This window comes from Chlorocebus sabaeus, chromosome 8, assembly GCF_047675955.1.
Source record: "Chlorocebus sabaeus isolate Y175 chromosome 8, mChlSab1.0.hap1, whole genome shotgun sequence".
NCBI classification, from domain to species: Eukaryota; Metazoa; Chordata; class Mammalia; order Primates; family Cercopithecidae; genus Chlorocebus; species Chlorocebus sabaeus.
Window position 1 is genome coordinate 139,339,262 of NC_132911.1, and position 27,612 is coordinate 139,366,873.

The 27,612-nt window shown below is 37.4% G+C and overlaps 2 protein-coding genes and 1 pseudogene across 5 annotated transcripts in view; 1 reads left to right on the plus strand and 2 right to left on the minus strand.

Annotated features, from left to right (window-relative positions):
- KHDRBS3 (KH RNA binding domain containing, signal transduction associated 3) overlaps positions 1–27,612 on the plus strand; it is a 201,190-nt gene that overhangs the window by 147,547 nt on the left and 26,031 nt on the right. For all 4 annotated transcript variants that reach the window (XM_073018369.1, XM_008001602.3, XM_073018370.1 and 1 more), the window contains one exon: positions 4,137–4,219. In XM_073018369.1, the coding sequence (XP_072874470.1) occupies positions 4,137–4,219 (83 nt within the window). The remainder of the gene's footprint in view (positions 1–4,136; positions 4,220–27,612) is intronic.
- On the minus strand, positions 17,253–18,178 carry LOC119624851 (small ribosomal subunit protein eS4, X isoform). The gene has a single exon (XM_038000100.2). It carries the CDS (start codon positions 18,142–18,144, stop codon positions 17,353–17,355), a length of 792 nt encoding a protein of 263 aa, XP_037856028.1. The 5' UTR covers positions 18,145–18,178; the 3' UTR covers positions 17,253–17,352.
- On the minus strand, positions 22,970–24,164 carry LOC103237484 (microtubule-associated protein RP/EB family member 1 pseudogene; annotated as a pseudogene).

Genomic DNA, 27,612 nt, shown 5'->3' on the forward strand with positions numbered 1-27,612 from the left:
ATTAATTTTTAATCACTATTTTAATGGCAACTTCTACTTTCTGTGGTTTGAAACTAATTTCTAGCATTGATACACCTGGGAAAATTTCTTCCACTTTCTCTTTCCTAACTGGGCTGGTCTATCCCTCCTCAGTGCTTACCCTTGACACAGCAGTTGACTTGTAGAATTATAGTTGTCTCTTTAGTTGTCTGTCATCTGTCTTCCATTACACCTCATGTCATCCTACTTACTAGACTCCTTTCCAACCATGGTGTCTAGCAGAGTGCCAGAAATGGCATGGGTGCTAAGTGATGAAGGTTTAATTTAATACAAATTTTCCTTCCATTAGGAGCTTCCAGCTTCTTTTAATTCATAAGAATTATTTGTAATGTCTGCATTTTGCTACTTACCTAATAACCAAAATCATCTCAAAGTATTTGTTGTCTGATAGCTTTCTCTTCCTTGATTAATTATTGGAAGATCATAGTGGAATTAGTAATCTACCTTTAGCTACTATGAAGAACACTGGCTTGCAAATTGTGTTATAATCATATTCATGACTTCTATTATTCCTCTGCCTCCATTTAATGACTATCATTTTATATTATACATTGTCATCAAAGTACAAAACATATAGCTCTTTGACAGATATTCAGTTGCTCTTTTCTAAAAAAGGTTTTTTTAAATATTAGTGATCATATGTAAATAAATTATTTCTTACTCCTACAAAGACAGCACCATCCTTCATATTAATATTTGTTTTACAAAGTTGAAAACTTTATAGTACCACACTATTTTGATTACTGTAGCTTTATAGTAAATTTTGATCAGGGAAGACTTATGGTCTGTCCTGAAGAATGTTTCATGTGCAGTGGAGAAGAATGTGTATTCTGCTTTTTTTGAGTAGAGTGCTCTATAAATGTCTGTTAGGTATAATTGATTTGTATTGTTCAAATGTTTTTTTTCTTTTTTGGCCTTCTTTCTAGGTATTCTCCTTATTACTGAAAGTGTATTAATGAAGTACCCAACTATTATTGTTGAATTTTCTATTTCTCCGTTTCATTCTGGTAGTTTTGCTTCATGTATTTTGAAGCTCTATTGTTACGTGTATGTTTATATATACGCATATGTGTTTATAATTATTTTACCTTCTTGATGGATTGATCTTTTTATCATTTTTCAAAATGTCGTTTTTCTCTAATAACAATTTTTGTCTTAAAGTCTCTTTTGTCTAATGTTAGTATTATAGCTACTCTAGCACTCTTTTAGTTACTATTTTCGTGGAATATCTTCTTCCATACTTTTCCTTTCAACCTGTTTTTATGTTTGAACCTAAAGTGTGTCTCTTGTAGACAGCATGTGGTTGGATCATTTTTTCCATGATGCTAATTTCTGCCTTTTAATAGGTGTGTTAGATCCTTTTACACTTAATGTAATTACTGATAATGTAGGATTTATACCTGCCATCTTGCCATTTGTTTTCTACATGTTTTAGGTCTTTTCTTGTACCTTACGTCATTCTTTTGTGTTAAATGTTTTCTTTTTATTCACTGCACTACTTTATTTGTTGTTTCTTTTTCTACATTTTTATTTTTAAATTATTTATATTGCTTTCTCATAATTAAACCAACACAAAAATGCTCTTTAATAGCTCCATTCTTTCCACTCATTTTTGTCTTATTACTGTCATACAAATTACATCTTTGTACATTGCGTACCCATCAACATGGATTTATAATTATTTCTTCATGTATTTGTCTTTTAAATCAGATAGAAGGAAAAGAGTAAGAAATTTTTTTTTTTTTAATTTATTTATTATTATTAAACTTCAAGTTGTAGGGTACATGTGCACAACGTGCAGGTTTGCTACATATGTATACTTCTGCCATGTTGGTGTGCTGCACCCATCAACTCGTCATTTACATCAGGTATAAGAAATTTTTTTAAAAGTTTATACTATCTTTTATATTTACTTAAGAATTTACCAATGTTCTTTTGTTGTTGTTGTTGTTGTTGTGGTTTGTTTTTTTTTTAATGTGGAGTCAAATGACCTTTGTCTTAATTTCTCCTTCATTTTTGAAGGATAGCTTTGCTGGATGGAGAAATTTTAGTTGACAATCTTTTTTTTTTTTTTCTTGTTAATATGACTTCCCGTTGTCTTCTGGCATTTATGGTTTTTGTTAGAAATCAGCTGCTAATATTATAAAAATCTCTTGAATGTGATAAGTTGCTTCTCTCTTTCTACTTTCAAGATTCTTTGTCTTTGTCTTTCAGCAGTTTGACAATAACCATGTCTACATTTAGGTCTTTGAGTTTATCCTTTTTGGAGATTATTGAGCTTCTTGGATGTGTAGATTACAGTTTTTCATTAAATTTTGGAAGTTTTCAGCCATTGTTTCTCAAAATAATCTACTCATGTTTTTTCCTTTGGGTCTCTCAGTATGTATATGCTCATATATGTTCATACATTTGATGCTGTCCCATAGGTCTCTGATACTCTGTTCATTCATCTTTTTTTCTCTTCCTCAGACTGGATTTTCTCAACTCATCCATCTTCAAGATGACTAACTTTTTTCTTCATCCTAATTCTATCTGCTGATGAGCTTCTAAAATGAGTATTTTACTTTAGTTATTGTACTTTGCAACTTAAGAATTTATTTTGGTTATTTTTTATGTTTTCTATATCTATATTATTTGTTTGATGAGACACTGTTCTTATACTTTAGTTGGTTAGAAAGGCTATTATTTAATTCCTTGACTACACAACTATCCCCTTGTATACCAAAATCCACACATAATCAAGTTTCATAATGAACCCTGCAGAACATATATATATTTGAAAAGTTGGTTTTCCATATATATGAGTTTCACATTCTATGAATACTGTATTTTCTAGTTGGAAAAAAACCTGCACTAAATGAACCCACACAATTCAAATATGTGTTGTTCAAGTGTCAACTGTATTGAAAATAACCACAATTAAAGTCTTTGTCTAGTAAGTCCAATGTCTCAGCTTCCTCAGGGACTGTTTCTATGGACTGCTTTTTTTCTTGTGTAGGGACATACTTTTGTGGGGTTTTTTGCATGTCTCAATTTTTTGTTGTTGTTTAAAACTGAACATTTAATGTGTAAACTCTGGAGATCAATTTTTTCCAGGGTTTCTTGTTTGTTTTTGTTATTTGTTTAGTGCCTTTTCTAAACTAATCTTATAAAGTCTCTATTTCTTGTGTGTTGCTATTGAAGTCTCCTCTGTGTTAGTTTACTAGTCAGCTAATAATTGGGCAGAGATTTTAGTAAATGCCTGGAAACTTTCTAATCTTTGCCAAGGGCCTCTGGGTGAATATTGGGACTCATGCTTAACCTCAAGGTCAGCCAGAAGAGAGAGCTCAGAGCGCTATCAGGTCTTTTCTGGGCATGGATGTGGTACTGTGAATGGTCCCGGCCTTCTAGATTGCCAGGAATAATTCAGAGATTTACAAGGCCTATTTTGAACACCTCATTCCCTACTTTTCTTTTGAAGGTTTTTGATTAGCCCATTGTTTGCTCAGTTTTTCTTCACTACCTCAGGCAACAGAAATGTCAAACAATTGCCTCTAAGTATTTTCTTCAGATACCCTGAGGAAAAAGGCATTTTGCAAGGGGTGAAGTCTGAGTCAGGTCAAATGAAGAAGACAGTGCGCTAGGAATGGGGTTTTGTCAGAACTCCAGCCTTGTTCTGCCCCCTCTAGCAGCATCCAGACTCCTGGTGATTGTGGCTGTTGGTTTTCAAGGTTCCTGCAGAGTTGGGGAGTGGGGCATGGGAATAAAACAAGTTAGAAGAGCACAAAGCTCACTGTTCTTACCAGGATTCAGCCATTTAAAAAAAAAGAGAAAAGGCAACATTTTCTAGATCTCTACAATCTTTTGGTTAATTTCGAGGGTTCTGAAAATGGCGATTCTAACCATTTTTACCAATTGCTCTTTCTTGGCTTTTGTAGAGAGAATGTGTGGAGGTTCTTCACCGTTTTCACTAAAGTCCCTCCTATATTTTTCTTTACACTATAAGTAGACATATAATTAAATGCTAGCTGAATTAATGGAAATTCGCTAAAAGCAGAATACTTCTTTCTTTTAGAAACTTCTCTGAATGTTTTTGTACTTCTCCTATTATGTTTTAGGACTATGATGATGGATATGGCACTGCTTATGATGAACAGAGTTATGATTCCTATGATAACAGCTATAGCACCCCAGCCCAAAGGTAAGAGTCAGTCTTTATTACCAGATCCCACAGCAGAAATCATTCCCTTCCACATTCGTATATTCTGGGAAAAGTATGGCAGTCAGCTAGAGAGGTTAATTTGGCTTGCCCTGTTTTTGTATGTGTTTAAATGGAGAAGCCATATCTGTTTTAGCAACCAGCTTGTATTACCCTACCCAAGTTTACCGTAATGTTAGAGAAATCAGGCTTGGGAAATAAAAACTGAAATTTTAGTCTAAAAATTTGACTTGAATGTTCAGTATAATTTGAGGAGGAACAATGGCCTCAAAGTCTGTGACTATTTAGTCTTAAGGCCCAAAATTACATTGGAACTGTGTAAGTATCCTACATTGTCAGTGCCTGGAGAAGAAACTATCAAAAGTTTTGTTTCCTATTCATAGAACATTTCAATTTCTAAGCAGCAACTGTCCTGTTTTCTAACAACTTCATACTCCTACCTGTGAAAAATGATTTAGCTGTGATTTATTTTCCAAAGAAATATTTACCCACAAATAAGTAAATGTTACCAGAGGCAAAACAGAGCTTCATATTACCTCTTCTGTTAATATTACCTTGATGTTCATTGATACATAAAATTAGTGTTTCTTATGTTGAGAATATTGTCCTAAATACGTGGAAACCGTTTGTTTTATGTTTTAAATTCTAAGTGGAAGATAAAGGTAGATATATATACAAAACAAAATATTGGCTTTAGAGTGATTCTGAAGCATAAGAAAATATGGACTATGAGGCGATTTTGATGAAACACAAATTCACTTTTGAACTCGTCCAGTGCCAGTCAAGCTTTGAACACATAGGTTCTCTTATTTGTTAACTCTGGTCCTGAGGTAGATAGGGATATAAAAAAAAACTTTTTGTTTTTGCTCATACCAAATTTTATTCTTCTATAACTTGTAAGTATTGAGTAGCCTTTGAACTTTGACTGTCAACTGGTCTTTGTTGGTGGAAGCCTGTATATCGTATTTGTACCCTTTGGTGTGTTGAGGGTAGACCTAACACTTACGGAGCCCAGTGACTGGCATGTGGTAAATGCTTGATAAGACTTTGTATACACCATCTCATTTGAGTATCCCAGCAACTTTATGAAGTATATGGCATTGTTTTCATTGTATACATGAAGAAAAGGGGCACAGAATTAAGTAATTTGCCAGAAATCACACAGTAAGTGAAAAGATGAAATTCTAAGTCAGATATTCTGACTCAAAGATTTGTACCCTTTATAAATACGTCCTTCTCAGATTTTGTTTAAAAACATAAATATCCACAGATATTTCAATATGTAGTCTAAATATCCTAGCAAAGCAAGTCTCCCATCCCCACATTTGCTGAGTGAATACTGTATTCCTGGCACTGTTTCCGTAAATTTTATAAGGCCTTACAGTCTAGGTTGTTTGAACACATCAGTCCTGACAACAGTACTCTAAAGCTGATGGTATTGCTGTAGATGAGGAGATCAGATAACCAAGAGTTTCTGGCGCTTGCTTGTGACCAAACAGCTGATAAAATGGTAACAGGTGTGTGACTGCCAAGTGCATATTCTTAACCCTGGTACATTTCGTGTGAGAGGCTCACTGCTCGTTTCTGTTAGTTCTGTTCCCATATCTGTTATGGGATTTATATACAGTTATGCATCATTTAACGACTGGAATATGATCTGAGAAATGTGTCTTTAGGCAATTTTTTCATTGTGTGAACATCATAGAGTGTACTTACACACCTACATGATATAGCCTGCTGTACATCTGGGCTGTATGGTCTACCTGCACAGCATGTTACTATAGTGAATACTGCAGGCAGTGGACATACAGTGGTATTTCTGTATCTAAACCTGTGTAAACATAGAAAACCTTCAGTAAAAATATGGTATAAAAGATAAAAAGTGGTATACCCATACAGGGCACTTACCATGAATGCAGCTTGAAGGACTGGAAGTTGCTCTTGGGTGAGTCAGTGAGTGAGTGGTGAGTGAATGTGAAGGCCTAGGACATTACCGTGCACCACTGCAGGCTTTATAAACACTGAACACTTAGGCTACACTCAATTCATTAAAAAGTTTTTTTCTTTCTTCAATAATAAATTAACGTTAGTTCCTGTAACTTCTTTACATTATAAACTTGCAGTTTTTATTAATTTTTGACTCTTGTAGTAATACTTAGCTTAAAACACAAATGCATTGTACAACTGTACAAATATGTTTCCTTTCTTCATATCCTTATTCTGTATACTTTTATCGATTTTAATTTTTTTTTTTTTTTTTTACTTTGTAAACTTTTCTTTTCCCCCCTCTGTCGCCCAGGCTGGAATGCAGTGGTGTGATCTCAGTTCAGTGCCACCTCCTCCTTCCAGGTTTAAGGAATTCTTGCGCCTCAGCCTCCGGAGTAGCTGGGATTACAAGCATGTGCCACCAGGCTTGTCTGATTTTTGTATTTGTAGTAGAGATGGGGTTTCACCCTGTTGCTCAGGCTGATCTTGAACCCCTGGGCTCAAGCAGTCTGCCCACCTTGGCCTCCAAAAGAACTGGGATTACAGGTGTGAGCCACCACACCAAGCCTACCTTTTTTTAAAATTAAAAACAAAGACATAAATACGGACATTTGCATAGACTTACCCAGGGTCAGGATCATTGAATAGGTGACAGGAATTTCTCAGCACCATTATGATCTCATAGCTCCACCGCTGTACCTGCCGTCTGTTGTTGACTGAGACGTTGTTAGCACATGGCTCTCTATTCAGTGTGGTGGACTTTAAATGCAAGCATGTTTTTTTGCTTGAACTGTATCACAATATAGTGATGTTTAGGGTTCGATTCATTCTGTGGAGAAAAGAGAAGCGACTTTATATTTATTGAGTAATGTGTTTCAGATACTATGCTAATGTTTTTGTATTTGATTTCAGTAGATCTTCACAGGCATCAACCCAGTCCTATACAATAAATATAGTTTCCTCCAGTTAATAGATGTAGAAACCAGGATGTCACTTTTTTTATGAAGTATATTTACAGTACAAGATTATAGTCCCTGTGATCTTTTGCTTTTTGATATTCGATATAAAGAACCAAACTTAAAGCATTTGCCCTATTAAATGCTGTGATCTGTCCAGGAGAGTGATATCAAATGTGACTGCGGGTAAACTGATAGATCACTAAGGGGAGCTAGCGTTTATTTAGAGCCTGCTCTAAATCAGGCATGGAATTTGATCTGTTACTTATATGTCTTGTTTTAATACAAATAACAACAGCAAGAGTTAATATACATGATGAAACTGAGGCTCAGAGAGGTAGATGACTAATCCCAAATGTAGACCCAGGTTTTTAAAGCTCATGGTCATTCTACTTTAAGCTCTGATTATATATTTATATGATAGATGACAAGCATTTATTCTTTGGTTATTTATTCAATCAGTGTTTATTGAATGTCCATTTTGTGCTAGGCGTTATACTTGATGCTTGGAATATAAAGATTAATATTAAGATGGAGACTCTATCCTTGAAAAGCTTATTGGCTAGAAAAAAACATATAAATACTTTAAAACAGTGTAGTATTCTAATTATTGTGAGAGGAGAAATTCATTGTTTCCATAAGAAGACTAAGCTAAATTCTGATTGGGAATACTGCAGATATTTACCTGAGAAAGTGAAGGATAAGTAGTAGTCACCAGGTGACAAACAGGGAAGGGCAGTTCACAAATAAGGCTAGCAAGTCACAGAGGTATGGAACAGTAAGTTTTGTGTGGCAACTGCACATAATTGTGTAGGGCTGGAATGTGTGGTGCACAGGAGCTGTGGGGAGAGGGCTGCAGGAGGAGTGAGGGCATGTTTCCTCCACGAGGAGCTGAGACAGTGCCATCGAAGAGTTACATGTAAAGGTATGATGTGTTTATACTTGAATTTAGAGAAATTAATTAGATGACAGTTGTGAAGGTTGGATTGGCAGATGGTGCAGAGACTAATTAAGATACTGGTATGTTATAAATTATAAGCCCTTTAAATATCAGGAAAGATTCACTAAAAGAAGCATCTTTTGTGACGGCCAATCTACCTTCTTTGAAGTGATCTTTTCTTTGCTACAGCTTGTCTTACCTGAAGGAGTACAGAGAACTGTATGAGAAGTGCTCACATGGACAAATGCAGAAGTCACTGCTAGATACTCTTGAATGTTCATTTAATCCTCAACATGTCAAATAAACATCTGTCCCTTTTAAAGAAGAAAACAATGGCTCACACAATTAGATAACTTGCTTCAGATTGTACAGTTTACACAAAGGAGACAAACTTTGAACTGAGGTCTGACTGTAAGTATTTATTAGTATCTTTTCCACTGCAGCACTCTTAGCTTACACTAAATAGCTGCTCTGCTATAAATTGAAAGGAAGCAGCTGTATATAGCATGGGGTGAAGAAATGGTTCTATGCACCATATTGGTTTACTGCGGCTGCCATAATAAAATACTGCAGTCTTGTTGAGTCCCTTCTCCTGGGCTTGCAGATGGCTGCCTTCTCTCCGTGTCCTCACATGCTCTTTTATCTGTACACTCACATTTCTGGTGTCTCTTTTTGGATACAAATTTTCTTTTCTTTGAAAGACACCAGTCAGATTGGATTAGAACCCACCTTAAAGGCCTCATTTCAATTTAAATCAGCTCTTTAAAGGCATTGTCTCCAAAGATGGTCACAGTCTGAGGTACTGGATTTAGGGTTTCAATATATGAGTTTGAGAAGGCAGGGTACACAATTCAGCACGTAAAATGCACATACTCTAACACCAGTTTAAGCACAACACTGCATGTTTCAGAATTAGGAACCTGGTATGAACCAGTTAGGATAGCAGATTTTCAGATCATCCCCAATAAGAAATAGTAGATATTAACAAGAAAATCATCACGGCCATCATCTTAGTATTTCCTGAGTGCTTGGCATTATTGCATCTACTTTACATAAATTGTCTCCCCTCTCGGCATCCCTTCGATATTGCTAAATTCAAGTTTAAAAATGTCATTCCCAAATTCAGAGAAGTGAAGTTCCTTATTCAAACTCACAAGGCCAAGCAGCAGCACAAAGAAATCACCTTGGTGCCAAAACATTCTATTTTGTACTCTCTCCATTGCCTTTCAGCTCTCCTTTTGTCATGGTTTTGATTACAGTTGCTGGGACTAATTCCTGTTTATATTTCCCATATACAGTATTCAAAAATCTAATACTTTGTGATGCTTTAAAATCTCTTAGGAATTATGCTTTAATATGAACTAGAAGTTTTGCCTTATCAAATTTGGACAACCTTAAGCAAATAGGGAATTTAATTTGTATTAAATATACATATTAAAGTTGTAGGCCTAGACTAGTGAAATTAAGAAATTTGTTTTTCCAGTTTTACATTAGATCCTTTCAGTGAATAGCATTTACTGCCACTGCTGTCCAGGTGCACCCAGTTTTCATATGCACTGGTAGGCAGTGCCATGTAGCACTTGATGTCTAATCAAACGTGTCTTGATTTTGACAATTCAGGTTCCGTAAGATTCATTTCATACATAAATAGTTCTCTCAATTCAGAATTTGAAACTATATGCTATGCTACAGTTATAGTTCAGTATTAGTGCGGAATTCTTCACTTGGCCTCCTTTTAGAGTACAAAGCTGTTCTGCAAATGTTCTTTGACATTTTGTGTGGTAGGAGAGAGCACAGAGTAGAGGTAAAAGCTGCTCAGTCCCGTGTGGCAGCCACTAGACATGGAGCTGTGGACCCTTGACCCGTGGCCGGTCCAGATTGAGATGTGCTGGAAGTGTAAAATTCACACCACATTCCAGAGATTTCATATGAAAAAAAGAATGTTAAAAAAATTATTAAAATTAATTTCACCTATTTCTTTTTACTTTTTTTACATGTGGCTACTAGAAAACTCTCTATTACAGTGTCTTCTCATAGGCAGCACTGAGTTAAATGATTCTGGGTGTGTCTGTCTCTGGCATATACTCACTTAGGGGCAAGCAAGACAGTCCACAAGCCACAGAGAGAGAACTGGAAAGCAGCACCTCCTATTCCTACTTTTTAAATGCCTATTTTAATGTTTTGTATGTTATTTAAAATATAACAGTAATATTATAGTATGCATAAGCACATTACAGTTACAAGTTCAAAAACATTTTTATTTATGCCGATGTATTATCAGAAACGGAGACTGGGGCCACAGTAGTTAAGAGTCTGACAGACCTGTGGTCAGACGCCAACTTTAACATTTACTGGCTCTGTGATTTGGGGTAAGTTATTTAACCTTTCGAAGCCTCGGTAGCCTCCGTTTATAAAACGTGTAACTGTTTCTACTTGTGAGAAAAGTGTAAAAAGATTCTTGTTTAGAGGGCCGGCCTGAAGACTGGAAAGAGACAGAAAAGCATGCAGTCTTTGTAAACTGTTGTCCACTCCGTTGTCTCTGCTTGAGGACTGAATGAGTTGGTTTGCATAGGGAGGTAGCACAGTGTGAGCCCGAGTTCCTGCCATCCTTCTACAGCTCTAAATTCCTTCTGCTTGTTGTTTCACACAAGAGTCGACTAGAAAGAGCAGATTCTGGGAAACCTGCAAGGACTGTGCGAGCAAATGTTTTATAGTGAGAGAGGAAACCTTGCAAAGGGATTCTTCCCCTGTGGATGGTCAGTGTCAGTATTTCCTGTACGCTGAGAGTTGGGAAGGTCAACAGCCATATCGCACCTGAAAACAAGATTGAATAAGATAGCGAGGTGGCCTGGCTGCCGTTGAGGATGATCTGTTGTGTGGAAGGGGTTCTTTCCATAGTGACTTTTAAACTCCTGAGGTCCTCATTATTATGACACTGTTATATTACAGAAACAAATTTCTCTTTGGAAGTTTTACAAATTAGAAATTTTTCCTCCCAATTTTCAAATACCTTGCATTCAAATCAGAGTACCAATGAGAATTCCTGTAAAAAATGCAGTGTAGTTCCGCTACATTTCCCCATTGGTTTTTGTAATGACCTTGTTAATGCTAACATTACAGTATAAAACAAAAGCATTGTTTGTATAACTTCACACATTTAATGAATAACAAGATTTTGACACAATTACTATGAAGAGACATATAAACTATTCTTTATAATATGGGAATTATTCTAATACACATTGGCTCAAAAATAGTTGTTGATTACTTCCTGTGGATACACAGCTTCTGAATAGCTAGTATAGTGAATCAAAACGGATGGGTGATAATGGCCTCAGCCCTGAGAGCCCTTCCTCTGCCCCGACATGGTTTGAATCTGCACAGATACCATTTCTGACTCCTGGAAACCCCTTGTAAATGTCTTTATTTTATTCTAAACTAAGTGGAATTAGTTTACATTTGATGTCTTATTTACAATCCTAATAATTATCATAATATTTTTAGTCTGTGTTTCTGAGTAAGTATAAATTCTCCAAAGAACTATTTGGCTCCTATAGTGATGATCATTAACTAAATAAAATATAAAGGGTCTTGAAAAGTGCTAATAAAAATTTATCATTATAAACTATCAACAAAAATACTTTAACACAGTACTATTAGACATCAACCAAAAACAAGAGATATCAACCCAAATTACCCCATAAACCTGTAAATACTTAATTCTCAGGTAAGAAAAAAACAAAGAGTAAAGACAGTGGTGAAAAAGTGCAAATACAACCCTATAAAGAAAAAAAATTCTTTGGTGACACTTGTTAAAGCGTCGTAAGGCAGACTTTATTCAGGACCACTGCAATAGATACATGGACCACTGCAGTGGGACTGTGCAGTGGGGAAGAGAGACCAGGCTCCACTCTGTATCTAGCATGGACAAGTGGGAATTCATAGCCAAGAAGCCAGGCTGGGGTCAGGAGACAGAAAATTACAGAGAGGAAACGTCAGTGGTAGGGGGGATTTTGGCTGAACTGACCTAACAGGATTCTTGCCAGAGGCAGTCCAGATTGGTCAGACATCCCCTCCCCTGGGGAGGATAAGGAACCCGATCAGATATTGAGGATGATCAGATATCATGGGTGGCATGTTCTTGCTAAACTGACTCAACAAGGTTCTTTTTTAAAACTGGATTTTACAAGGAGCTGCACAGATGGGCCTGGAAGGATCAGGAGGCTGACTAAAGTTTAGCCAAGCAGAGAATCTTTGTCAGCTCTGACAGGGAAAAGAGAAGGAACATCCCAAGACTGAGTGTTAGCATGTGTAAGTATTGCTACTCATTATGGTTATTATATATTGACCATCTGCTGTAGTGTATCAGACACACACACACACACACACACATATACACACAACCACCCTCTAATCTTAATTTTAACCTTAAAAGGGGGATATTATCCTCAATTTATTATTGAGAAAACTGAGACTCAAGAGTTTAAGTAGCCTGAGTGACACACTTAATGACATTATTAATTTCAAAGTCCATTTTCATTCCATTATACTAGTGAGTAGTACGCATATCATTGACGTCTCACAATATGATTTCAGACGTTACATGGGCAGACTTCTTAAAAATTTTTAATGATTAGATTATAAAGTTATTGAAAGAGTGTGGTTAGCATATCAAACCCATGATTTTATGATTATTGCTGTAATTCAGTGATGGCAAGTTTATTTAAAGTAAAAGAAAATTAACATGGAGAGTTAATATGAAGTCACAAACAGGATAGGTGTGTATGTAGATGGCAAGTATACTGCATATCCTGAGAGTTGTCCCTGAATGACTGGGGTTTGGTGAATGCTACACTGAACATTTGTGTCACCAGTCAGTGGACAACCTGAAACACTGCTCATACTGAAAGTTTGATTAGATGAGTCAGAGAAGCAAGACTGAGCTTCTCACTAAGTTACAGTGTACTACCAAATTTAATGCCTTGATCATATTGAAAATAAGAAGTTTTGTATCTTCATCAGGAATATTTCTTTAGAATTAAACTAATAAAAAAGGAAAATGTTTCTCAAGATTCATTTACTTAACAAAGTTTGGAGGAATGAAATATCTATTGCGTACTTACCAAGTGTGAGTTACTATGTATCCAGGTGCTCTCATACATATTGTGTCATTTTATTCCTAAGAACTTCTGTAGGATTGTCATTCCTTAATTTTACAAAAGGAGTTGACATTCACAGAATTTGAGCTTGACCAAAGTCACAAAGCTAATTAATATCAGTTAGTCCTCATACTGTGTTCTCTTTGAGCCCAAGCTTACGTTCTTTTGCCTAACTCAAACGCAACTAGTAAGGGGGAAAAAAAGTTGGTTCCTATAAATGTAGAGAAGACCACCACGTGGAATCTTCATGCATGATCTCCACAAGTGTATGACAACACGGTAGCAGGGCAAAGGCGTGCTAGCGGCGATAAATCAATTGCCACTGTCACTTTACTCTTTAATGTTCTTGAGAACACATGAGATTTATCACTGAGGAATTGTAGAATAATGGTAGTAAATGAAAACAAAGTCCACCAGGGAGATGTACTACATCATTTGGATTTAGCACTGCCATCTGCTTAATAGCATTGAGAAGACTACAGCAGTACTTATGATCAACCATTCATAGCAATGACAGATGCTGCGGAGAGTGAACATACCAGGGAAGCAGGTTCATTACTAAAATGTAGATTATGTGACAGGGTTTCTAAAAAGCACTTGTGTTGATGATCAAACCTCCAATTTTAAATCTGCACTGTAGAATTTTAAGTCTGTAAGTTAAAGACCTACTCAAAAGTCTTCCCATGTTTTATTCCTCATGTTTCATACATTCTTAAATGTATTCACTGATTTTTAAAAGGGTTTTTTTCCTACAAATCTTGCATATATAGTCTCTTTTTAGTGGAGGAGAATAATAACTTTTGTATAATTTCTGACTTTTCAAATGAGGTAGCGTGATTATTAGGAAAAAAAAAAAAAGACAGTGGCTATCAATCCACAAAAGCTTGGATTTGAATGTGAGCTCTACTACTTTCTTAGGTCTATGATGTTGCCTAGGTTGCTTCTTTGAGTCTTTTCTCATCTATAAAAAGATAACTATTTGACTTACAACGTTGTAATTAAGTGAGATAGCAGATGTAATATACATAATAGTTCAATAAATTTGCTATAGTAGCATGTAGTAGCTGCTTACCGTTGTAAGCAAATATAGCCTTTTTAGCTACTTTTATTTTATTTTACTTTATTTTATTTTTTGGAGATAGAGTTTTACTCTGTCACCCAGACTAGAATACAGTGGCACCATCTTTGCTTACTGCAACCTCCACCTCCTAGGTTCAAGCGATTCTCCTGCCTCAGCCTCCCAAGTAGCTGGGACTACAGGAGTGCTCCACCACGCCCAGCTAATTTTTGTGTTTATAGTAGAGACAGGGTTTCATCATGTTGGCCAGGCTGGTCTCAAACTCTTGACCTCAAGTGATCTGCCTGCCTCAGCCTCCCAAAGTTCTTGGATTACAGGCGTGAGCCACCACACCCAGCCAGTAGCTACTATTATTATACCATTTTATGGATGAGGAAATTGTGGCACAGAGACAGTGCAACTTCCCTGAACTCATGGAGAGTGAGTGCTGGAGCTGGCATGTGAACCCAGGCAATCTAAGCACTCTGCTGTACTACGTCTCTGTGTAACTGTTGTTATTATGAGTTTAAGTATTATATCCAGAAAATATTATAGTCTTTTCTGAGAACGTCTCCAGTCAATAAAATCCCAACAAATGATCTAAATAAAATTATGCATGCCATTTTTATACCTTATTTGTGCAATAAAAAGTTGTTAAAGGCTCATTTAATTTAGATTGTTGAGAGTCCTAAACTGTCAGAAGCACAGACTTGAGGACAGAGCTCAAAGTTACTTGTTGCAGGTTTACTTGTAATGGAGAGTGTCGGTGCCTGAATTCCCCAGAATCCATTCATACACCATTGTTAGACTCACAACTTTAGAAACTGAAGTAATATTCAGACATGGTGTGGATCATATTTTTTGCTTGTATTTGTCATCATGAAGAGAGATGTTCCTTTTGGAAGGTAATTTATGAGTGTGCATCGAGAACCTTAAAAATATTTGTGACTTATGACCCAATATTTTTACAATAAGTGCCTGAACTTACAGTATAACAGTGAGTGTCTGACAGTATGAATATATTTAAGAACTCTTTAATTGAAAAGAGTAAGCAATTTCTGGAAGAGTTCTGAGAAAGAGAGGGGTAGGGGATAAATTCAGTTTCTCACTTAACCTGTTGGGTAGACAGTGATGTAATTAATTTAAGTGGCAATGAGATTTAGGAAAAAGGTAATAAGTTCATTTGGGCTGTGTTGAATTTAGGTTGTCCACAGAATTGTAACAAGTACATTAAATAATTGATATAAAAATAGTTTACTTACTAATAAGTCATTATATCAATGGTAACTATGTTTCTCTCCCAGTTTTTCTTTGTAATTACAAAATGTATTATTATGGTTAGATTTTTACCCCAATTTTAGTAAGTAACTGAGTTGCAGTTTTATCTGCCATTTATAAGGATCACTGTACCCCGTGAAAATGAATTTATGTTGTTTGTAAGTTTTGTATTCTCTTTCATCGGTGTCTTAAAGTATGTGTACCCAGCGTTTTGACATGGTTAATCTCCCAGAAATTAGAGTAAGATAGTCAATTCCAAAGTATATTAAACAAGATAGAGTGGAAATATTAAATGATTAGGAGTCAGGCAGACCTGACCTTTTCACTTAGCAGCTGTGTATGTGATCTTTGACTAACCCTCAATTTTCCCACCTACAAAACAAAGTGAGAGAATATACTTAAACAGTTTAGTATAGAACCTGGCCCATGGCACTCGGAATTTGTGATCGTGTTTTATTTTATGTGTCTGTCACTGCTGGGCATTTTGCTGCTGCTCAGTAAGTAGTTCTGACTATGGGAAGATGATCATTGGCACCTTCGTTATCACCAGGTGATAGATTGCTTCCAGCTCACCTCATATCTGCTCATTTTCTGTGCAGAGTAGCACAGACCTAACTTGGAGCACACTGCAAGTGTAAAGGCATAAATGCTTTGCTTTTTTGTTGGTTGTTTCTTACTGTGATGCTTTTTTGTTCAGTGTTCTGTACCAAAAAGTAGACATACACATTAGAAAGTAGGAAAATAATCATTAAAACATCCATGTATTTCCTTTATCTGCCATTTATAAGGATTGCTGTACAACGTGAAAATGAATTTATGTTGTTTGTAAGTTTATAAAATAGAAGTATTTAATCCAATTGCAACCTTTTTGAAATGATTTATAAAAGGTATTGGATATAGTCTTAGACACTGCTAAATTTTAGAGACATTGGAAATAAAAAATACATATAGGCACATAGCCCAATAAGACATCTTACATAGAGGGAAAAAACCTATGCATATTGTCTTAGCCAAAGTAATGTAATTAAAACAGTGTCTCAATTAAGGCTGCATAAAGATGTAGTAAATTAAAGTGTGACCACGGGCAAGTTATTTAACCTGTGCTCTAGAGTAAAATGGGGATGACAATAATAGTACTGACCTCCTAGGGTTGTTGTAAATGTAAAGTTAAGCGAAATGGAAAGCATGTCATATATGGGAAGCATGTCACACATTGTAAAGGCTATCAATAGCTATCATTAAAGTTCCACAATTCTTTATCTAAAACTATCGAAGCTAAATATGTCTTACATTCCACTTTTTGGAATTTGGGGAAAACAATATGGGATACATACACATACCACATGTTAGTACAGCTCCAGTGGAGCCCTGTGTGTGCTTCTCCAGGATAATCATTGCCCCTTGGATTCTTTGAAGTTTATGGTCGGGGAAACTGATTACAAAGGAGTGTAAAGCGTATGTGGCAATTTGAAAAAGAAGGGGGTTGCTTAAGGGAAGTGTGTGGCATTCAGCCTTGGCAGTTTCTAATCCCACCAAATATAGCAATATTGCTAGTGCTAGCAAGTTATTTTTAAATAGGGTGGATTAAATAATTGATACAAGACTGTTTCTTCTATTAGAAGTCATCACTTTAGCAAGGCCTTTTTTTTTTTTTTTTTTTTTTTTTTTTTTTTTTTTTTTTCCTGCCACAATATTTTTAATTACGTACAAAGGTCTGACATGGCACCCAGGGACCCATTTCACCCACTGCTCTGTTTGGCCGCCAGTCTTTTGTCTCTCTCTTCAGCAATGGTGAGGCGGATACCCTTTCCTCGGGGAAGAGAAATCCATGGTTTGTTGCCCTTGCCAATAACAAAAATGTTGGAAAGTCGAGTGGCAAAGCTGTTGCCATTGGCATCTTTCACGTGAACCACGTCAAAAGATCCAGGATGCCTCTCTCTGTTGGTGATCACACCAATTCTTCCCAGGTTAGCACCTCCAGTCACCATACACAGGTTACCAGTGTCGAACTTGATGAAATCAGTAATCTTGCCAGTCTCCAAATCAATCTGAATGGTATCATTCACCTTGATGAGGGGATCAGGGTAGCGGATGGTGCGGGCATCATGAGTCACCAGATGAGGGATTCCTTTTGTGCCCACAAAGATCTTTCTCACTTTGCATAACTTGTACTTGGCCTCCTCAGGTGTAATACGATGTACAGCAAAGCGACCCTTGGTGTCATAGATCAGACGGAAATTCTCTCCCGTCTTGTCAATGCTGATGACATCCATGAATCCAGCAGGGTAGGTTATATCAGTTCGGACCTTGCCATCGATCTTAATGAACCGCTGCATGCAAATCTTCTTTACTTCATCTCCTGTCAGGGCATACTTAAGTCTGTTCCTTAGGAAAATGATGAGGGGGAGACACTCTCTCAACTTGTGGGGACCGGTGGATGGACGAGGAGCAAACACACCGGTCAATTTATCCAGCATCCAATGCTTTGGAGCTGCTACCCGCTTCAGATGCTTCTTGGGACCACGAGCCATGGCTGCGTTAGGCAAGGAAAGAGCTTTTTTTTTTTTTTTTTTTTAATTGAGACAGGCTGGTATACAGTGGCATGATCTCCACCCACTGCAACCTCCACCTCCTAGGCTGAAGCTATTCTCCATCCTCAGCCTCCCGAGTAGCTGGACCACAGGCAAGAGACGGTGCCGCTGTCACTTTACTCTTTAATGTTCATACTCAGCTAATTTACGTATTTTTTTAGAGACAGGGTTTTGCCATGTTCCCCAAGCTGGTCTTGAACTTTTGAGTGCGAAGCGATCTGTCCGCCTCAGCCTCCCAAATGCTGGGATTACAGGTGTGAGCCACCACACCCACTAGCAAAGCCCTTCCTGACTTAGCCCCAGTTCCTTCATCTCAGGTCACTCACTCATGTAATGTAACCTAATACTGAGTTTCTCGGTTATGGCTCATTTATACTTGTCTCAATTACCTATTAAAATGTGAAGTCTAACTTGTGAAACTACATTGTCATCAAAATCTTCATGGCTACTTAGTTAATCTGACATATACCTTTTGAAGATATTGTGATTTTTATAATTTTCTAAAACAGTGCAAACAGGACAATTTGCCTTTCTTTGTATTTTAGTCTTTGCCAGATTACTTGCAACAGAGCTACCAGTTTCTTGGATCAGTAGTTATATCATCCAACAACCGTTGGTGATTCTCCTCTCCTCACATCCCGTTCTTTAAGGCTTCTATGTTTCCACAGTGCTCTATGCTTGCTCTGTCCTCCAGCAGAACCTGCCGGACTGTTGAGAATCCGTCTCCTTTTCATAAAGAGTCCCACAGTAGCAGGGACCCTTTTGTACTCGTGTTTATATCACCAACACCTAATGCAGTACTGATCAGAAAGGTGATCTATGTGTGTTTTTCAGTTGAATTGATAACATGTAAGTCTGCATCTGTTGTAAACATTTCTTTATTAGAAACACAGTAAGAAATCTGGTACCATTGTAAGTCTAATGTGAAGATCGATGTAGTCTTCAACTCAGGCTACATAGAAGGTCACCTGTGCAGCCTTAAAAAAAAAAAAGGGGGGTGCCAAGAAAATCACCTGTTATTTTTTATTCTGAGTCTTGGTTTAGCACAGCTATCTATAAATTCTTTAAACTCTACAGATAATTCTGATAAGCAGCCAAAGGTTGAGAACTACTCTTCTTGAGTAATAAGTACTATATAAATTAGATAATATGTGTAAAGCACTTTGCACAGTGCCTACCAGAGAGTTGCTAAGGAAATACTTGTTTCCTCCAAAAATAAATTATTGGCCTTTTTATAATGTCTTCCATTCATTCATTCCCCAGACAACTATTGAGACCTGCGATGGGCCAAATTGTTCAAAAATACCTTATTCCAAAGGGAAATTTGAAGTTTTCTGTTCAGAATTTGAAGTTATGAATTCAAATGAAAGAAAATTGTAACTTTAAGAATGATAGAATACATAAGACACACTTCTAACAGAAGGCTTTTGCAGATCTTACATCATCTTCTCAATGAAGCCTAATGTGCCCAACATACTTCAAACTGTCGCTATTCACATTTAAGCTCTGCAAAGGCAGGAATCTTCATCCTTTTTTGTTCATCAGCATTTCTTAAGCACCTAAGATAGTGAGTTGTTGTTTAGTGGGTATATTCTAAACTGTCGTCAGTAATAGATGACCGTTCTACCAGGCAAACCAGAAGGAGGTTTTTGTGCAGAAGAGCAAAAAAAAAAAAAACATTCAGTGGTCCTGTTGACTTGGTGTACGATGGTAGTGACCAGTTTTTCAGTGAGGCTGCAGCCTGCTATGCCTAGGAAGGTAGGTGCACTAAGTGTCTATAGAAAGATCCATAGAGAACATTTTGTGATGGACCTTAATACCAGGCTCAGGAGTTCCACAGATTTTTGTTTGTTTTGGTTTTTATCAATGAAGGTGCTCTCCATGCCCATAACTGGTCCAAGTGAAGGTCACCATGCTTGTGGAGCACCCGGACCTGGCTGCTGCTTGCCCACCTCCACTCCAGTCCTGAGCTATCATGTCTCCCTGCTGCAGCCCATGTGATTGTTTCCGTAGAATTACATGGCCTCATAATACCCAGCAGTTTTCCATCATAACTGCAATTTTATATTGAAGTGATTATTTGATCAATGTCTGTCTTCTTTTTAAAATCTATTCACTGTCACCTCCCCCAGTGCCTGCCACAATGCTGGAACATACATAGTGCTCAATAAATATTTATTGAATAAAATGTGGAGAGGTAGAATTTTACTTTACATCAGTAATTTTAAAACAAAGTAGGTATTCTTATCACATTTCTTATCTGATTAAAGTACTGTAAGTATCATAGTTTAAATGCTTTTAATGCTGCATATTTGAAGAGTGAGCCTGTATAATTTGATATGCAGATTGATGTAAGTTAGTGTGCCACCAGATTCCCCAGGAACACTAAAAACCATTTGCTGCCCTAACATTGTGTCAAAGGAAGATGCCGACAATCCCATAAAAAATCAAAAGGAATAATTATTTCACATGTGTAAATATTGCAGATCACAATCAATATTTTCCTAAAGAGTAATGGATATGGCTTTGAAATCTGAATATCAAATGTGTTTATCAGAAATCTCCTCAAAAAGATACCTTAGTATACCAGATGGAAGGATTGGCTGCAAAAACAAATGCAAGATTAACAAATGATCCAGAGAAATACTGTAACCTGGCTCATAACATGTTGATGGACCATTTCTAATGGTATGGGAAGAGCCAAGGAATCCAATACCAAAAGATTCCATGCCTTGACTCCCAGTGTAGTTGGACTTGGGGAATCAAAAACAGAAGTACAAAAAAAATAGGCTTAAGGAACCCAACCTTGATCTTGGTCTTTCCCCAAAGTTGTTCTATAGTTTTTGAACTTCTAAGCACATATTTCATTTGCGGCAGCCTTCCCAGCCTCCCTGTCACTTGGTAGCCAATCTCTGACCCCTTTTCTACTCTCCAGACGTTCCCTGGAACCTCAGTCTGTGGTAACAGTTCTTCTTCTTACACGTCCCCAGTATTTCAACCTGGTTTCTCAATGTTAGGTTCCATGAAATTCTAATAAGTAGTTCAATACTTCGTGCAAAGAATTGTCATTAAAATTACTCGTGATATCTAGTGACAGTATCTATAATTGATAGTATTTTGTAAGTCATCCTTTGCCAGAAAAAAATAAGTGATAAGGATCTGTTCCCTTGTGTCTCTTCATAAGAAATCTTAGTTTTCTTGTTAGCGTTTCTGAGAAATTAATTGAAGTTTGAAATTAACTAACAAGCTACAGTAAAAATACTGAAGCTTGAGTCAAAAGACATGTCCAAATTTGAATCCTGACTGTCATTTATTCTGTGACCTTGAGTGAGCCTCACAGTAAACTTTATGCTTAACTAATAAAGTGAGTAGGCAAATTAATATTCACCTTCCTGAAAGTCAAATAAAATTATGAAGTGCAGAGTACTGAGCAAACAAAAGGAAACTGTTAGTTGTTGGTATTTCTTTAGGGTTGTGTCACCTAAGTTCCTTACTTTTTTTTATTTTTATTTTTTTACTCTTGAAGTATAGAATTTTATTTAGAAACTGTTTAAAGTGAAAAAAAAAAACCCTTGTCAAGAAAGACCAAGTGGAAAATGGGTTCCCAATAAAATGGAATTTTAGGGCAATTAAAGTCTAAAAGGCCGCAAAAGAGAAACAGCACCACTGCCGTTTGAACCATGGCTAGTTACTCGCATTTTTTGGCATTGTTAATCTCTGAGTCTGGTTTTCCTCTGAACTCCACACAGCACGCACTACACAACAGTTTTATCGTATAACACTTGCTTTCTACACACATTTTTTGGCATTGTTAATCACTGAATCTGGGTTTCCTCTGAACTCCACACAGCACGCACGACACAACAATTTTATCATAGAACACTTGCCTTCTACACACATTTTAGGACAAGCTACCACCAGAAACTAATCAATATAGATACATCAGGGGCTAAACAATCTCAGTAGTGGGTGAGACACATTTTCCAGAATCCTGCAAATGAGGGAGCGTTAAGGAATGAAATATTTTAAATATTAATTAATTTAGACACGATATTATATTTTCTGCAAAAGAAAATTAACATTTAGCCACACACCAATGCATTTTATCTCCAAAGAAACTAGTGCACTGGCAAAGTATTCAGATTACGGTGGAGAGCTGTGGACAGCAGATACCAAAAATACCCCAGCCTTGCAGATCCCAAGGTAACGATGGCTTTCACTGACCAGTCCCTTTGCCAGAGGTCCAGAAAGAATTGCAGCATGGTCACCTGCCTGCTTCACTTCCAGCTCTAAGCAGCAAACTTCAGGGAGCCAAAGAGGAGTCCCCAGTGAGCAAGGGGAGCAGAGAAGAGAAATGTGGTCAATGTAAACCTAAAAGACAGTAAAATGGGATACAATCCCCATTCAAATCCCAGAGATGTGGGGAAGTCCCCAAAAGTAGTTGTTAGATTAAAAATCTGGGCACACTTCACTTCCCCAAAAATGTAATACATAGAAATTTTGGGGATAACTGGAAAAACAGAGAAATACTTAATGAAAACCAAGCTCTTCAACTCGAACATCTCTATGTTGTGGGCTGAAACACATCCTCTGTTATCCAGGAAACAATGCCTCTTGCTTTTTAGCAAGGATGCAATTGACCAATGACACCAAGTGGCTTTACAGGACAACTTTTTAAATATTCGTTTTAGACCAAAGCCTAGGCCTATGAGGCTTCAAGCAGCCCTATAAGACCTGTGACAGCAGGTTCCAAAGGTTCCAAGGTCTGGCCCTTCCTTCCCAAACACAGTGTCAAACACAGTATCTCCTGTAATGTTGCATTTTATATTTTGAAATATGGAAGCATATTTTAAATACTCTTAAGGCATTTATTTATTACAGCGTTCTCTGATTTCACATTAGCTTAAAAATTCAATTGAGCCTTTCCATTTCTCCACTGAGGTCGCCGCCTCAGCATATTACATAACACCTTCTCCAGTACTCAGTGTGACCCGCATCTGCACGATGAGCCCCACAGTCAGCCTCTTTGTGTCCGAGGTGAACCAGGTGAACCCTAAGAAGAGGCACTTTTTGCTTATGAAAAGAAACCAGCGAGTCCTCTAAGGATAATAAAAGGGAGGATTTTACAGTTAAGCACATGAAGTGAAGAACTCAGATGTTGCTCTGCTGGTCCAGGCTGTTAGTACTCTTCTTGCTCCTCCTGTGGGCCTCCTTCATCAGATGTCCCTTCATCTGTGACATACGGAATGTCTGCAATCCTCTGCAATACAGGGTCATTTTCCCCCTCGTTCTCCTGGCAAATCAATCCAATGTTCCATAGCTTTCCAAAATAGAAATCCCTCCCTTTCTCCAAGTCTTCAACAGTAATTTTCAATACGTTGACTGCTGCACCAACTCAGCTGCCTGTCGTCCCCGTTGCGCACACCGGGGTTCTTTCACATCCCACCAGGGCCAGCCTTAGGAGCCGCAGCAGTTCACTGTGTTGAGATGGGCCTCTGGGGAGCTGCACTGCTAGGACTGAGAGGTTTTTTGGGTTTATTCAGAGCTGGAGCAATGAGAGAGGGAGCCACTGCAATTTCTTAACCTTGTCTGGCAGCCACAGGGTCATAGTCTTTTTCCACCATAGTTTGCATCAAAAAACTTGAACCGCTGAACAAATTCAAAATTTTCCTGAAACTTTCCTTTTACTAATTTGTCCACAGGAATTATTTTGTCAACACCCATCCTCTTAAGACCTACTTGTAGTATTTTGAAGTTCTGGATGCACCCATGTTCTAGCTTAGCTTAGAATTTCACTTTCTTCAAGGCAATGGAGCCAGGGAACAGCATGTCCATGAACTAACACTAGGCAGCCGCTGAGCACAACTCTTCAACTGCAGAGACTAATTGATCCAGACCAGCATGTCATGTCCACTTAGGTTATCACTGGCCACTGACGTTGAGTACACGTTCACTGCCATCTTTGACTCTCGACAGAACCCTGTCCACTGCCCGCACCCAGGTCCAGTTCCAGGTCCTTACTTTTTAGGCAACAATGAATGTTTGCTGAATAGATTGTATGACCACAAAAGTAAGGACTCTGAGGAAAATTACTCATTTAAAAAGGACTTCTGCTTTAATATCATTAACAACAACTGTCCTTCATACAGGTATATAACACATGATTTCATTTCAACTTTACAACAGTCTTATGAAAGATTTTTTTTAACTTTTACAGATGAGAAATTGAATGAATTTTAAGCTGACAGAGAGTAAATGCTGAAGCCTAATTTCTGATATATGTTCGTTTGGCTTCAAAGCCTGGTTAACTATTCTATGCCATCTTCTAAAATGATTACAGTAAGATGGAGAAACCTGCTTAAACATGAAAACTCGAGTCTATAAAAGTAAATATGGCATTGCACAGACCTCGCACATGGACGGCAGCACATGCTCTGTGAGCTGCACGCCCGGGCATTGCTGAGGCTTCCCGGAATGGTGGACTTGGGTGTGTTGGAGGAGGAAAGAGACACAGTGGGAACTGGGGCAGTTCTCGTAAGGCAAACATTACTCTCCTTGTCTCCTTTTTCTTGGAATCTACTAAAAATTCATAATTTTTTTTCAATTCTGTAGAACCATCTGCAACCTTTTAAGCAACTTTGTAGTAGGAAGAGTAGCAAGACATTGCTGTTTCTGTTAAAATAAGAAAATAAGGTTAGCTATCTCTATATCAGAAAAATACAGGAATACTCACACGCCTTATTTCCAAATGCATTGCTCTATCTTTTAGGGCTGGGTTAAACTATGAATTAATCATAAATTCAATCAAATTAGATGTTTTATTTTTCTCTCATGCAAGGATGTAATCGGCTCCAAGCTCATGTGACAGCTTTCTGTAGTTACTAAGAATCCAGGCTGCTTCTGCCCTTCTCTTCCACACTCCTTCAGCCTGGCTTCTATCCCAAGGCTCTTCTCATTCACAGTGGCTGTTATACTTCCAGCTGCCAGGTTGAGGTTCAGTCAGGAAGCAGGGGGAAGAGTGGAAAGCCATGCCGCCTAGGTGAGTTGGTCTTCTGTTAGGAAATTTCCTAGAAGCTTCACTCTGTAAATTTTGCTTCTATCTCGTTGACTACTTCATCTGCAAAAGGATTGATATGTTATCACTAGTGCCCAATGCCTAGCATTGTAAGGGATCTGTTGGTAAGAAAGAAGGTGAAAATGCATGTTAAACAGGCAACAATAAATGCCTCTTGGTTCTTCTAACATATAAATTAGGGATTTTTCTTTTAGATTTTTTCCTTTTACTGAGATATAATGTACATACAGCAAAGAGCATAAATTTTTATTTATCTGAAAAAAAATAGTTCAGTGCACGTTAACATATGTATATACCCACGTAACCATGAGGAGAACTTTTCCAGCACCCCAGAAGTTTCTCTGACTTTTTCTCTTAGATGTTGGTTATCAGTTATCTTACCTCACTTCATCTCCTTTTGATTCTGAATTATATGGCTTTTTTTTTAAAGTACCCAAACATATCTCATATTATTCTGAGAATGTACTGATTGACAGTTAAATTAGATGGTAGTGAAAAGCAGGTGGTGTTGAAAAAAATCTACACTTGGCTTTCAGAGTAACTAGACTTCTATCCTGATTCCATGCATTTCTAGCCATGTGAGACAGTGTCTAAACTTTATGGCTCTGATTAGCTGCTTTCTTGTTACTAACCCAAAATGAATGCTGCTGTTCTGCTTAGAATGATTTTTTTCTTCGTCTTTGTCTGGCTTTTCTCTTAGTTGTCAGTTGAGCCATTTCTTCTTTCAGTAATCTTCCCATGTCCCCCAAAACTGGTTCAGGTATCCCACCTCCATGTTCCTGCAGAACTCTGGGTTTCTCGGTGTCATCGTGTTCCATTTCCCTGTTGACACTTGTCTCACTTGCACACTAGACGCAACATGGTTTATCACAAAGACCGAATCTTGTTTGCTGCTGCATTCCAAGGCCCAGCACATAGTGAGTGCTCTGTAAATATCTGCTGAACAGATGTTGAATGAAAAAGATGGTCTCTGAACCTCCTAAATTCATACTAAGACTATTTCACAAAACACAGTAGACATGGTGAGAGCTTGTTTTCTTAAATGGCAGAAAAGTGTTGTTTTTAAACCTAAATTTATGAAATAGACATAACAGCTTTATTGCAACTTTATTTTAAAGATGAAAGATAAATTTTGTAAAATACATGGCTTATAATAGGTATTTCATAAGTGATATCTATTGTTAGTGTGATATTAAATTTTATTTGCATGTCTTTGTGTCTTGTGTGACTGTGAACTCATTGTCTCCACATGCCCATCACCTAGCGTCAGATAGTAGTAGTTGCAATAGGTCCATCTCTAAATCAGTCTTGCCAGAAACTTCCAGGGCACACGCTTCCTTATTGCTTGCTCTGAGTAATCTATCTTCCTGAGTCTTCTTACACAGAAGGTGGTACTCAAGTTTTGTGGAGAATAAAATAAGAGAAAAAGGATTCTGAGTGTCTCATGAGAGATTAAGGTTAAACACAAAGCAAGAACTTTCTGGCAGATCTGTTCGAGGGTATTACTGTGACAGGTTATTCAGGTTTCATCCCTAGAAGTCTTTGAAAGTGGAGAGATAATCATTTCTCTCAGATGATTAAGACAGTTTAGCCTGAAGGCCAGTATAGATGGACCACATGACCTCTGAAGGTCGATTTCTTCCCTTTGATTCAGCCAAGTACCAGTAAGTTCCTGCACTTTGTAGTGGAGATAAAGTTTAGAAGTATTTCACAGTAGAAAAGGGAAAGGACCAGCTGTAAAAGACAAAGTTCCTGTCTCCAATTCTCTGGCAAAGCTGTATTAGCATTTGAAATCCTTTTATTTGACAAAGTCATTGTTATATCTGAGTTTTTGCAAACTTAATTACAATAGGGTTAAGGATAATAGTCACCATTTATTTTGTACTGACTAAATGGCAGGCCAGTGACTAGTGTTTTGTGTGGGTGAACTCATTTAATTATTACTCATTCATTATCAGCCTGGCTGTAAGACAGCTGCAGCAGACACTTGGTGAGCAGAAAGTATACGCCAGCTTCCTTCATTCATTCATTCCTTCTATCAGTGTCTTTATTGAGCACCTTTTATGTCTGAAACACTTCGGAAGCTGGAACTCAAAAAATTTAGCTGCCTGCCCAAGCTTACCCTGCTTCTAAGTGGAAGAAGAGGATTCAAAAGTCAGAGAGCCTTTAATCCATTCTCTGGGCTCTTAATCATTGCTGCATGCTAGGTCTCCATAATAATAATGGACTTTGTCCATAAAATGCTTTACATACAATCGTAGTTGATCCTATAGCAGCCAGTGAAATAGCTAGAATGTGAGGTGGAGAGGCATTGGATTGAGGTATGAAGAAAT

Excerpts from the sequence above, each read along its gene's own strand:
- LOC119624851 (XM_038000100.2), bottom strand. The coding sequence starts at position 18,144 with ATGGCTCGTGGTCCCAAGAAGCATCTGAAGCGGGTAGCAGCTCCAAAG.